Consider the following 14,795-nt stretch of genomic DNA (forward strand, 5'->3'; position numbering starts at 1 on the left):
CACTGAGTCACGGCATCGAGAGAGAGAGAGAGAGAGAGAGAGAGAGAGAGAGAGAGGGTCTATAAGAGGGCACTTGACAATCAATTACTCTTATCTCTCACCCCTCTGAGACGTACACAACTGCATGAGAGTTACTTGACTGAGAAAATCTCAAATGAAAGACCCCAATCTCATTATAATGTTTTTATTGTATCTATTGCAATTTAAAGCACAGGAGCTTTCAGGAGAGGGAAAAAATGGTTAACCTTGAATTGCAAAAGCCAATCAAAAAGTGGGAAAGCTTTGCACTGAAAAAATCTGTTCTTAACCCGCTAGTCTTGACCACACTAATAGCAGTAGCCAGGAGAAATTAGAAAAACATTTGATGGAAAAATAAATAAATAAATCTATCCCAGTGCCAAATGACGAGATTTAAATAAATAAATAAACTTGCACAAAGCATGTTTTAAAGAGACTTAGAATGGAGACATTTTTTCCAGGAATCAGTTGTACTACACTCGTTGCACTGTGCATCTTTGATTCGGTTAAGAAAAATGGCTCATAAGAGTTATTTGCATAAGAATTGGTCACACTACACTGGTTGTGCTAGATATTTTTTTGATTCTGCCAAAAAAATAAATAAATAAACCTCAAGGTCTTTTATTCAGCAATCACTCAGATTTCAGTAGTCACACTGTAAAGTATGTTGGCAATGTGGGCAAACCTTCAGCTGATAGCATTTACTTTTTAGCTGTCATGCTGGACAACTACTTGACCATTTTATTTGTCCATTTTATCTAAAATTAAATGATTTTGTCTTCTGTTGAGGTCCGACTCTCTCCTATTATCTCTCCACTCATCACGCTCTTTTCTAATAGATGGAGAGACGTGGGTGGAGGATGCTGGTATGAACTAATACAATGTAAAAAGACATGATACTCTCCACTATGAATCACAAAATAACTGACTGACATGGAGCTGTTCATTAAAATCTGAAGATGTACAGACAGAAATAAAGTCTCACGCAAACGCACAAACAAAAAGCTGAAGAATGTGCAACATGCAGGACCCTCAAAACAAAAACTGCCCTGGTCCTGCAGTAGGACACATCATTAGATAAAATGCATTTAATGCTCTACTAGTTTCTTAGCAACCACAAAACCTTTGGCAATAGAAGAAAGGTAGGGTCTCTCTGACTGACAGGCTATAAAACACTTTGCCACGTGTATTGCATAATTTATCATTATGCAATTAACAAGCTTTTCATAGTGTTGATACATTTATATAAGCGTTTGCGTGTGTCGGTACTTCAGGAATTATGCACTTCACTGCTCTGAATTCTTGACATTTTGTTCCTGTTTCAGCCCAGATTAAATTATACAATTTGAGAAAGAAATAATTTCCGCTATATATATATATAGGGCTGTCTCATATATAATAACGTGTTAGGGCTGTCAGTTTAACGTGTTAACTTAATTATGAAACAATAACGCAATTAAAATATTTTACACATTAGCCCTGCCCCCAGACATGTACGTCATCTTATATTTCATACAGTTGACTGCTGACAAATATGATGCAAGGCTAAAACTCAATAAATGCAGTTATGCCCTAAAATTCAAGATACTGGGGGGAGGGGATGCTCCTGTATGTCTCATATCTCTCATAACTTTGTCTCATATATTTATATGATAAGCCATATCACAAGAGCAGCGAGAGCAGTATCACACAAGTGCCGCTTTTGTCCCAATTTGCATTTGTTTCGAACGAATCGTGTGAACCAATGATTCAAAGGCCCATTCATAAAGAGAGCCATTTACTTCTTTCCTGAATGAATCAGCCATTTGAACGAATCGACTCATAAACACATCTCCAGTCTACCGCCACCTGCTGGTAGTTTTAGTTTCTTTTTTAGAGTATCATTTGATTTATTAAAAAAAAAAAAAAAAAAACATTAAAGGGATAGTTCACCAAAAATAAATAAATAGATTCTGTCATCATTTACTCACCCTCATGTTGTTTTAAACCTGAATGACTTACTTTCTTTTGTACAACATAGAAGGTATTTTGAAGACTGTTGGTTACAAAGCTGTTTTGGTTACCAGTAACTTTCAGTGCATGAAAATTGCATGAAGCCTGCGGGACGGAGTTTGCAGGTAACAATAACAGCATTCGCCACGGAAACTACACATTTTAAGCTCGAGAGCCGTGTTACACATGGAGAAAGGATTATCAGGTTCAACCGTTATGGCCTTTAATCGTCAGGATGCTCACATAGGGGTCTGCGATAATATCGGAATTGCTGTTTTAACGATGTGTGATTTGACATTATCGAGTATATTGCAAAACCAAACAAAATGAATACAGAGAGTGCACGCATCCATGACGGGATGAAGTCTAGAAGGTTAGACTAGTGTGCGTGTGCATTTAAAGTTTGTTTTATTCACTGCATGATTCAGTCTATTAAAATGCATCACAAAATTCAAGATATGGCGGCTTTATATTATTTCATATAGTTAATATCACACGAAGAGTGCCGTTTTTTTCTCCAAAAATCAGCATGATTACAAATGTGATATTGATTTTAAACAACAGTTCAATAAACAAGCATTTAATATTAAGCCACTTACATTTTAGACACCATATTTCCTGTTTTTGCTCTATTTGGACAACAAAAATAATTCCAAACAAAGCCACAGCACTGTTTCGCGTCTCTGAGCAACATGAGGGCTTCTTGTTCCTGAATGAATCAACTGTTTAAATGATTCGGTTCAAATCGCAGTGACTTGATTTGACATTTACAGTATCTTTTTTTTTTTTTTTTATAATTTCAAATATCATTATTCAGCGTTTTATGTTTATAGTATTAAAATATTATATATGCATGTGCAACTGCAGGTTAAATGCATTCATGTCCTGCATTAAACAGTGTATAAATGCATCTAAATACCACTTCAGATGCAGCGTCAGTGCTTCCTCTGTATTGCAAAGATTAATTTTGTTCATACTGATTTCATTTACTTGATAACAGCCCAAATGTCTTATTATTCTAACTGACTGATTAAATGTAAGAATTTGACTAAAATGATGATGCACACTTAATAAAATAAAAATGGCTTAATTGTAAAAATGACCATAAAAGGTAAAAATCAATTTAAACTTATTGGAAAAGATTAATTTCTATCACTGCTGTGAACTGACCACCACACAGAATATGAAGAATATCAAAGTCAGCTGTCCACGGGAGCCCTTAAGACTACCAGCACAATAACTAAAGATCAGCACAATAACACAACTCAGCAAAATATTGTCTAATTATCATTATTGATAAAAACCTAGAAAATATAGATATCGCACAACCCAGCTGTTCCGGGGGATTTGGAGGGTTTGATTTATAATTTTTAACAACATATACAATATTATAACTCTCGAAAGAGGGGATCTCTCTCTCTCTGTGTTTAACCAAACTCAGATTAACTTATGTGGTTTTTTAAGGAAGTATGTCTGTGTTTTTTTTTTTTTTTTTCTTTTTTATTCAGTTTGTTTTTATTTCCCGCGGTAGTTAGCTGCCTGTCACCTGACAGCAGAAAGCAGTGACTGAGTGATTGACAGCTAATATTAACAAATCTAAAATCTGCATTAAAGTTAAGAATGTAAAGATGAAATATGTTAATATATAATTTGTAGTTGTGATGTACTCATTAATTTTTGGTGGGTGCTCCTAAATTTTTGATGGTGCTCCTAACTTTTTAAAGTTTGGAGCACCAGTGCTACCAAGTACAAACCTGATTCCAAAAAATTTGGGACACTGTACAAATTGTGAATAAAAACAGAATGCAATGATGTGGAAGTTTCAAATTTCAATATTTCATTCAGAATACAACATAGATGACATATCAAATGTTTAAACTGAGAAAATGTATCATTTTAAGGGAAAAATAAGTTAATTTTAAATTTCATGGCATCAACACATCTCAAAAAAGGTTGGGACAAGGCCATGTTTACCACTGTGTGGCATCCCACTCTTCTTTTTATAACAGTCTGCAAACGTCTGGGGACTGAGGAGACAAGTTGTTCAAGTTTAGGAATAGGAATGTTGTCCCATTCTTGTCTAATACAGGCTTCTAGTTGCTCAACTGTCTTAGGTCTTCTTTGTTGCATCTTCCTCTTTATGATGCGCCAAATGTTTTCTATGGGTGAAAGATCTGGACTGCAGGCTGGCCATTTCAGTACCTGGATCCTTTCTTCCTACGCAGCCATGATGTTGTAATTGATGCAGTGCTGTGGTCTGACATTGTCATGTTGGAAAATGCAAGGTCTTCCCTGAAAGAGACGACGTCTGGATGGGAGCGTATGTTGCTCTAGAACTTGGATATACTTTTCAGCACTGATGGTGCCTTTCCAGATGTGTAAGCTGCCCATGCCACACGCACTCATGCAGCCTCATACCATCAGAGATGCAGGCTTCTGAACTGAGCACTGATGACAACTTGGGTTGTCCTTGTCCTCTTTAGTCCGGATGACATGGCGTCCCAGTTTTCCAAAAAGAACTTCAAATTTTGATTCGTCTGACCACAGGACAGTTTTCCACTTTGCCACAGTCCATTTTAAATGAGCCTTGGCCCAGAGAAAACACCTGTGCTTCTGGATCATGTTTAGATATGGCTTCTTTTTTGACCTAAAGAGTTTTAGCCGGCAACGGTGAATGGCACGATGGATTGTGTTCACCGAATGTTTTCTGGAAGTATTCCTGAGTCCATGTTGTGATTTCCATTACAGTAGCATTCCTGTATATGATGCAGTGCCGTCTAAGGGCCTGAAGATCACGGGCATCCAGTATGGTTTTCCCCGGCCTTGACCCTTACACACAGAGATTGTTCCAGATTCTCTGAATCTTTGGATGATATTATGCACTGTAGATGATGATAACTTCAAACTCTTTGCAATTTTTCTCTGAGAAACTCCTTTCTGATATTGCTCCACTATTTTTTTATTGTTGTTGCATTGGGGGAATTGGTGATCCTCTGCCCATCTTGACTTCTGAGAGACACTGCCACTCTGAGAGGCTCTTTTTATACCCAATCATGTTGCCAATTGACCTAATAAGTTGCAAATTGGTCCTCCAGCTGTTCCATATATGTACATTTAACTTTTCCAGGCCTCTTATTGCTACCTGTCCCAACTTTTTTGGAATGTGTAGCTCTCATGAAATCCAAAATGAGCCAATATTTGGCATGACATTTCAAAATGTCTCACTTTCAACATTTGATATGTTATCTATATTCTATTGTGAATAAAATATAAGTTTATGAGATTTGTAAATTATTCCATTCCTTTTTTACTCACAATTTGTACAGTGTCCCAACTTTTTTGGAATCGGGTTTGTAAAAAAAAAGTGTTTATTTCGAGCCCTGTAAACAAATCACTTATTAAATATATTTCCAGAAAAGATGCATGAACTACAACTCTTATACAAACTTTTCTTATACATAAGGAAAATGCTTTAAAAATTAAGTCAAGGTAATTCAAATTGAAAATTAATGAAGGTAGACCAGTAGACTATTATTAACTATAAATGTTCTGTAAAAACAATGGACAGCAGCTTTCAGCCTGTCACCATGATGCAAACATGAAATTCATACAGTAGTAGTTCTTTACAGTTTTTTTTATTCTATTGTGCAGCTTTTCCATTATTTTTCTATGTACGTTTAACTGTTGAGCTCACGTCTCATGCATTAAATGGCATTCTAAAAACGTGGCACACAAGTTCAACTCCCATCTTCTTGCATTTTTTCCTTTTCCACCGCCCGCGTTGCATCTTTGTCAACACAAAAGTGCATTCTGTGTGAATGGTGCCTAGTGATATATTCTACATCCTTCACAGAGCGCATCACACGTGAGCAGTTAATCACACGCGCTGACATGCGGTTGGATCATTCTTGTCTCTTTACCGTTATCATTTGCATATTATCAAAGTGTCTAATTCTAACATTAATAAAATCACACTTCAATCAGTCAATAAAGGCCTTCAGGATCATTAGAAAGATCCAGGCAGGTTTGTTGGTGTAATTTAAAGCTAAAATCTGCAGGAAGCAGTACAGCCCTTTTTCAAAAGAGTTCCAGTCATTCCTTCAATTTTTTTTCTTTCCGTTTAATCCTTAAAGGATTCCGTCTTCCCTTAAATTTTATTGCACAGAAAAGTACTAGCACACCTCTGCTCAACAAGCCACGTGATTTCAAGTATAATGCATGTGTGTTGAACAAGTTACATACCTAAATTTAACACTTAAGATTAGTTGCTCCTTCAAATTCCTAAGCAATACTAGCAGTGATTACTGGGAAGTACTCTGGCATCTTCAAATACAGATTTCAAGAGCTGCTCAGTCTAGTAACTCCAAACAGGAACCGCCCTGCTGCTAAACATCCCAGTGCAGCATCTGCATGGTGCTCAGCTTCCCAAAACAGTGACCTGATTTGGTTTCATGCAGTCCGTGCTGAGAGAGCCACATACTCTGCCATCTGCAGTCCTCCAGACCCCCGTGCTGCAGTTGCGGAGGATACAGCTTACATAATGAGCATCCTCACAGCTAGGCAAATCTCAGCTCGGTGAACTGCGATACCAGCCCTTTAAGTTTCCCAGCACTGCACCAGAACTTGTGCACAGTGACACATAGGCTGTATGCACCTGGGGAGACAACTTCCCAACTCGGGGAACACACAGGGTGCAGATACAAGAGTCCAATCTCACTTTTGCATGCATGCATGAGAGAGGTCTACAAGGATCTAACACAGGATCCTGCAAACCCATCCCACGTACTTAGTGCAAACACGCATCCCACAAACAGCCTGATACTCGAGTCCCAACCTGAACGCATCAGCTGTCTGATTAAAACTGAATCCAGCATCAATAAGTCAGCAGTGCCACCTCAGCCACACACACACACACACACACTCACTTGCACCTCAGACCGCTGGCGAGTTTCACCACGGCAGTGTTGAGTGAAACGATCCAGTCCAGGAGCCACATGGCAGAGGAGGACAGCGCGGAGCAGGACGGTACGGTGCGAGCCACAGTTGAACCGCAGATGAGACTTTCGTTCTATCTCCCAGAGTGTGCCTGCCTGCTCTCTGCTCACTGGCCGCCTCAACACTACTGGAAAACAAGGCAGCGCAGGAGGGAGGGGAAGGGCAAGAGAAACAAGAGCAGAGGAGGAGGGTGATAAGTGAGTGAAAACTCACTCTCTCCTAACACAGTGTGGCGTAACTGCACCGCAGGAGGAGAGGGCACGATAGAGAGGCTCACGGAGAATGTACCTCTGCAGAAGGGCCGGGCTGAAGGTTCTGTCGCTCTGTTGACATGTTGTATTTCAAGGACGCAAGCGGAGCCCAGAGGGCATGTTCCCTTCTGTTTGTGCTTCACCTGAGCATTCGGTAGAGTGTGTGTGAGGGAAAGAGAGAATAAAACGCAGCAGGCTTGATGGCTGTCACAAAGCGCTGTTATGTAACAGCTCTCTTCAGGGCAGATGTGTGGCTGTCCAGTGTTTAAGAGAGGAACACACACAAATACACTGTGTAGGTCTTCATAGTTTATCCATCATTTGGTCCCAGAAGTGCTGGGTGAATTTTAGTTAATGGAGTTAATGATCTCCATTACATTTGGTTCTCTGATTCTTAAGCGCTGGTTTGTTTTCATTTTGTTTTAAGACACAGACATAGGAAAGATTAGCTGAAAGTAGGGAGAATGAGAACAACATAGTTTGCCGGCCGGACTCAAACCTGCATAACCCACAGGTAGTTCACCCTAAACATCACTGACTGTCGCCGTAAAGACGACAACAACAACAAAAAATGAAATATCTTCATTTAGGTTCCTCACAAGTACGAAAGTCATACAAGTTTGGAACGAAATGAGCGCGAGTAAACAATGACAGGATTTTATTTTTGGGTGAATTAACCTTTTAATCAAAATAAAGCACTAAAAGTTCAAATTCTGCACTGTCACATTCTGAGCCAATCGTATACTAATAAAACCTCCCAGCACTGATACACAAATAAGCCTTGACTCCAGGGTGAAGTTGGATGCTCTAAAAAGATTGATCCGTAGGGTTTAAGATTTGATATTGGTTCATCAGAACAGTTTAAAATAGTTTGATATTGGTTCATCAGAACAGTTTAAAATAAACAAATCAGTATTCCCAATCCAGTGTCCACACAGCTGACATGTGATGTATCATTTAAATCCGCGCGACACAGGCACAGAAGACACTATTTGCTAATCCAGTGTCCACACAGCTGACATGTGATGTATCCACACTGTGGTATTTATAATTTAGAAACTCACTATTTTAATTTTATTTAACACATTTGGGAATATTTCAAATAAAAAAATTAATAGTGTAATTATAATATTTGTTAATATTTCTGATTATGTGAAAAAAATGACAAGCGTGACGAGTTTTTTTTCTTTGAATCATTTCAGGATTGACTTTATTTTCTTACATGGAGCTGTGTTCAGAATTCACTTTAGTAACCCCCTGGAGCTGTGTAGAGCACTTTTTACGATGGAAGTATTCACTGCCATTATAAAGCTCGGAAGAGCCGGGACATTTATAATATTACATTTAAAATCTCGACCACTATTCACTGCCATTATAAAGCAAACGAAATCCAAAGCGACTTACATAAATGAGGACATGGAAGCAATCACAAAACAACAATGAAGAGTCGCCATGATATATAAGTGCTATAACGGTCGCCTGAAAAAAGTCTCACGCCGGGGTCTAGCTTGAAACACAGTACACGTGCGAAAGGGTTAAAATAACACAATCAGTAATTCCCAATCCAGTGTCCACACAGCTGACATGTGATGTATCCACACTGTGCAATTCCAGTTCCAGTGTCCACACAGCTGACATGTGATGTATCCACACTGTGCACGCGAGTTAGACGTCTTTTTTACTTAACACATTTTGTATTTCAATAAAAAAGAAAAAAAAAAAGAAAAAATAATCAAACTAGCCAACTGATTAGATGACAAGCATAGACGATTTTTTTTTACATCGATTTTTTAGAATTCAATTTAGTAACCCCCGGAGCTGTGCACTTTTTACGTTGGACGGGCGCAAAGATTTTTGAGCTTCAATAATAATACTATTCATGCTAATATAACTATAATGATAATATAACTCAGATTGTATTCGTCTGAAAGAAGAAGGTCACATACACCTATGACGGGTTGAGGGTGAGTAAATCATGGGGTAATTTTCATTTTTGGGTGAACTAACCCTTTAATAAACCTCCATAGAGAGCCGGTTTTTCTCTCCAATAGAGCACATTATTACTGTTTCCACTATTATAGTAATACCTAATGTTTTCAAATCATGTTCAGACCTCCTTTCCAACTTCATACCAAACAATAAACAGAGTCCACACTCGAATTTACTCACTTCTTCCCGGGTTTCTTAGTTTTGGTCCTTTTCTTCCTCGCCTGAAGTGCAAGTACTGTCAAAAACACACAAAGAGTTACATTTAGGCACTTCTCATAAATTATTTTTAATAACTAAACCTATCAATCTATAATACAGCTAAAACTAATATCTCTTTTGTGTTAAGAGACCAGTTTTAGGACAAAAAAACACCATCAAAAGTTGGTAACTTGATCATAGATTTCAAGATAATCAACATTGCTACAGATGCAACGATGGTCACGTCATCAACAAAAGATTCGAAACAAAACAAATTAAAAATACATCGGTTATATTTGAAAAGCTTATTATAGTTCCCATATTCCATAAAAGTTCATTATGGTTTTACAGTAACGTTAGTAATGTGGCAGTTAGGCGGTAACGTTAATCATCGTCAACAAAATAGATTTTGGCGGCTTTATCAGTTTATGCTGAAAGCAGTTTGTTAACACACACAAATAACAGTGAAAGCAGAATAAAACAAACACATTCATGATAAACATAGCGTTATTCTTTAAGTCAAACAATAACCAGAGAAAGTTGAGCTAGCGAAAGCTCAGAAGAACACATGAATATATATAACTACTACAACAAACAGCGATTACAATCAGAGGCACGGTTTAAACAAACAAACAAACAAAAACAGACTCATACATAAGCAACAACTGTCCGCGTTGCTGATAAACAGTGCTAACTTATATAAGCAGATGTTGCTGTAAAGCCGCAGTATTGTGTTAGCAGCAGCTAAACACACATGGGCTTTTGTCTCTATCCACACACACTGAGAAATCTCACAGCGCCTAAGGTCACAGCACAGACTGGATGCTATGTTCTCTTATATTTATCTGTACGCTGGCGCAACAGATTGTTGTGGGGAACAGTAGTTAGCTCGTTTTGATGCTCACCTTTCCTCTCCATGCTGCTGCACCGGCTGCTAAGTGCTCAGATACACTCACATGTAACGGTCCGCGCATGCGCACAAAACTTCCCAACAACAACTGAACTGAACAGAGCTACAGTGTGTCACACCCACATCACGTGTACTTACATGAGTCCAGCACAGAGAGGCTGCACGAGGGGTTGAGTCAAGAGTCGAGGCTGGGTGAACAAGGGACTATTCGCACAAGAGTCTGAGTGTATAAAGATATTTTAAATACATAGTAACCCTCTGGGGCTGTTCGGTCATTAGTTTTCTTTCTTCCTTTTGTAAAGAATTTCATCGGAATAGTACGAAACTTGGTAATGGTTTTGGCACTTTGTTAACACACTCCACACGCACACAGCTCATTTTAAAGATATCAACCTCAAATTTGGAACACAACTTTAAATGTATGCCTTTGATTTTCTCGCAGTTTTAGAGTAAAACATATTTTGCAAAATATTTATTATCAAATGTAAAAATAGTATTTTGTGCATTTTTATAATAACTTATTATTTTTTCTACTTCAGCAATTATCTGCCAAAATATTTTGCAAAATATTTAATATCAAATGTGAAGTTATGTCCTCCAAAGCATTCAAGATTTTTTTGTGTTTTTTTTTAATATTTTATTGTTTTTTCTATTTGGTTAATTATCTATAAATGGATCATAGCTATTCCATAAATGTAATTTACTACCACAAATCACCTAAAAAATAGAAATATAATACATTAATTTCAATGGGGGGAAAAAGGTAATTTTTGAACAAGTATAGCACCAGATGGTTAAATACATATACTGTATGTTGTGTGTGTGTTTAACAGTATTCATAATTCAGCCATTTTCTCAAATCATTGTCAATCAGTTTAGTTTCTTATAAGAACGTACACAATGCAATCCCAACATGCACGCTCTGCTATTGGGGTACATGGTCACAAACTGACAAAAAGTGTTCAGTTATCTTGTATGCTCCTCTGCATACACTTTTTACAGGTCTATCACATTATTTTACTCCATTGATGAGTTTACTGAGCTTTTGGTGTCACCAGAGGTGATTTCATAAAAGATGACTCACATATTAAGAATCACGGTGTGGGTTGCGGTGATCTGCAACAGCCTACATATTATATAACAAATTATTTCACACTTCAGACAATTTGAGTGTGTATTGTGAGTAATTACCACTAGGTGGCAGTGTTTTTAAAAAAATAGTGTGCACTGACGCAACTTCACATTATTTCTTTTTTTTCTTTCAGAATTAAATAAGTACAGAAAACAATTTACTATTTTTGCGCAAAAGAATGTGTTGTGAAAAATAATTGCCCTTATTCCTGTACTGCAGTGGTTGTTCACAGACCACATAACTTGTGTGTGACTGGAGAAAAACCAGTTATATGCACAAAAAAACGACATACAATAATCTCTTTTCCACGAAAAACGGATTCCATGCTACAAAATGAAGTATAAACCACATTTAATTGATTTTTCTGCTTGATGCACCACTGATTGACACGTTTAGTGATTTTTCACTCGTCAGAAAACGGTAAATGTGCATACAAACAACCCCCCCACATACAATACATGCTCAACACAGAAAATCACTTTATTGCTGAATAAAATTAAGTGATAATATACAGTGAAAAAGAAAACACTTTAAAAATAATCCTTAACAACTGATACAATAAGTTAGACGGCCGGCTCTGCTTGAGAAAACACAACTTCCTGACGAGACAGTCTTCTAGTCTGGGCTGTTAAATTAAGATCATCGTGCTCAACGGAAAAGCAGAACATTGGCTCAGGTTCTCTCACTTTTGCAAACATGAACTTTCTGGCTGAACGTCTTTCCCAGGGCAAGCAAAAATAATGGGGAACTGTTTTATTGTGGACCATAATGCAACTGTCTCGCTCGTGGAGTTGTTCTGTTGATCCCTCGATCCCTATTTTAAACCAATTTCTCTCAATTTACATAAATAATACATTAATGAGGGGAGAAACTATGCTCTAGTGTATCTAAAGCATCAGGTGCCCTTTAACACGGAGTGAAGGGGACAGCGAGCGCTTGAAGAACTAGCAGAAAATCATACAAAAACCAGTCAAAAACATGTCCAAACCACATTTCACCACAAATTCAGAAATAAAACTGAAATATTTTTAGATAGTTAAAAAAAAGGAAGCATCTCTTTAAAAACCGTGACATTTTGACTTGATTTTCGTGACAATATTACCGTAATACAGTATTACAGGATTTTTTAAATTTTTTTAATTCAGATCTATATAAATTAAAAACCGTACAACAAATATTACAAATAATATCACCACATTACAGCAATGAGAATTTTTTTTTTTTTTTTTTTGCATTATAGGGTAATGTATGCAAGTATGGAATATATCATTAATATCTAAATAATAATATAAAAACAATTACTGATTGTTAAAACATAATTATTGACTTTCTTTATGCAAAATATTTTTCTTTATATTTAAAATACATTAACAAAAAAAAAAAAAATTTTCTTCTGATTTTGTAGTTCATTATGATCTGGCCATGTTCTGAAGAGGTTTCGTGAGATTCGCCCATAATATTTTATATGTAAAAAAAAGTTTAACATTCTCACTTTAGCACTGACCACCACATTTTTTTTTTCTTTCTCTAAATATTTCCCAATACATTTTCAGAACAAGCATATCTGCATTCATTCATGTAAACCGCATGAATTTTGTTTGTGTCATCTATTATTGTCCGAGACAGAGATGCAGTTGGCAGAAGAACACTACGTCTATATATACTCCTCTGTTTACATTCTACACAGAGCACTAAATAATAGTTACATTCTCTTTAGGTGACAGGGTTCACTCTTTAGCTCGTTCATTTGCTGTTTATAATGCGTGCTTTGCTGCAAACACTAAAGAGAACTGTTGGTGCACATTGTTATCATTTATGTACAGCAGTGCCATTTTATTTACATATCTAAAACTTAGTATTCTGACAGTACTTGAGTTTTTCTGGCCTCTATTTATTGTGTAGGCTACAAGCGGAGTCCGGAGGTAAATGTTTTGCTTCCCCAGAGAAAGAATATGAAACTTTGAGCTTAAAATGCTGTTTTGAATTTGACTGATTGGTTTTTTGTGTTCTGTCCAAAAAAGTAGTTAAAGGGATAGTTCGCCCAAAAATGAAAATGTGGTCATTTTCTCACCCTCAAGTTGTTCTAATTGTGTACGAGTGACCAAACAGTTACTGGGGCACCGGACACAAAACCTTACATTCTCTGTGTCCTTTTTTAAAAGTTTGCACGTTTTTGTTCCCCCCTTATTTAACAGAGCATGTATGAAGGCATGGATAAGCAGTCTCAGAACACGGGGAAGCCAGCACTTGATGATGGCAGGCACTTGAATGTCGTTTTTCTGTCTGGATGAAGGTCCTGGAGGTGGAGCAGCCTTCATGACTCCATCTCGTCTCCGTCGAACACGGGAGGCTCGAAGCTGATCACCTCTTCATACGTGAGCCCTGCGGACACACACTGACTGTTAAAAGTGCTGACAACAAGCGCAACAGTTGCATCGCAGAGAGTCGGTCAATAAAACGTCATTTCTCTGCGAGATCTAAACAGCGCAGGCTTACGTTTCCACTCTTCGATGTCCAGATCGCGGCTCTCGAAGCTCTGGTCGTAGGGGTCTGCCTCGGGCTCGTCGTCCGGGTCGTGGTACTGGGCGAAGTACGGGTGCGCCAGAGCCTGTGACGCAGTTATCCGTTTATCTGTGTCCAGAACCAGCATCTTCTCCAGCAGGTCCACAGCTAAAACAGATAACGCAGGACAGGGCCTCAAAAAGCTATATTTACAGCTAAATATGTGAGCGATTTATACTGTGTGAGGAAATATTGTGACATAATGAAAACAAGTTTTTGTAAAAACTATTTAAAAAAAATTATATTATATTTTTTTGTAATTTTTTTAGAGCTTATATACTGTCACTGTACCGAAAACTAATAAAAAAAAATATTTTAGTACACTTTGAAAATTTTTACTAATGGTTTTGAATGGTTTAGGCAGGATTTATTTGACCAAAAATACTGTAAAAACAGTAATTTTTTTTTCAAAAATATTATTATAATTTAAAGAAACAGTATTCTATTTGAATATGTTTTAAAATAGAATTTATTCTTGTGACCCAAAGCTGAATTTTCAGCATCATTACTCCAGTCTTCAGTGTCACATGATGCTTCAGAAATCATTCTAATATGCTGATTTGAAAAAAAAACATTTATCATCATCATCATCATCAATGCTGAAAACAGTTGCTGAATTATAAGAACATCATTTATTTTAAATAGAAATCTTTTGTAACTATGAACGCCTTTACTGTCACTTTTGATTAATTAAATGCATCCCTGCTGAAACTAAAGGTATTAACTAAATAATTTTTTTAAAACATAT

General features: G+C 37.1%; 2 protein-coding genes across 5 annotated transcripts in view; both read right to left on the minus strand.

Moving 5' to 3' along the window:
* The window catches only part of LOC109066895 (SRSF protein kinase 1-like), a 39,071-nt gene extending 28,587 nt beyond the window's left edge, over positions 1-10,484 (minus strand). The window contains exons 1-2 of one of the 4 annotated variants that reach the window (XM_042733642.1): positions 10,349-10,484; positions 9,426-9,480 (exon numbers count right to left, since the gene is read on the minus strand). In XM_042733642.1, coding sequence (XP_042589576.1) covers positions 9,426-9,480; positions 10,349-10,361 — 68 coding nt within the window. In that variant the 5' untranslated portion in view covers positions 10,362-10,484. Of the gene's footprint in view, positions 1-6,935; positions 7,640-9,425; positions 9,481-10,097; positions 10,216-10,348 lie in introns of those variants that run through there. The other 3 variants (XM_042733645.1, XM_042733643.1, XM_042733641.1) reach the window with 3 other exon arrangements.
* Positions 10,485-11,944: 1,460 nt separating this feature from the next.
* Positions 11,945-14,795, minus strand: part of LOC109066900 (mitogen-activated protein kinase 14B-like) — a 35,797-nt gene continuing 32,946 nt past the window's right edge. Inside the window, 2 exon segments of the mRNA XM_042733647.1 lie at positions 11,945-13,867; positions 13,982-14,155. Coding sequence (XP_042589581.1) covers positions 13,800-13,867; positions 13,982-14,155 — 242 coding nt within the window. The 3' untranslated portion in view covers positions 11,945-13,799.

The sequence above is a fragment of the Cyprinus carpio genome, chromosome B11 (assembly GCF_018340385.1).
Source record: "Cyprinus carpio isolate SPL01 chromosome B11, ASM1834038v1, whole genome shotgun sequence".
In the NCBI taxonomy this organism is placed as follows: domain Eukaryota; kingdom Metazoa; phylum Chordata; class Actinopteri; order Cypriniformes; family Cyprinidae; genus Cyprinus; species Cyprinus carpio.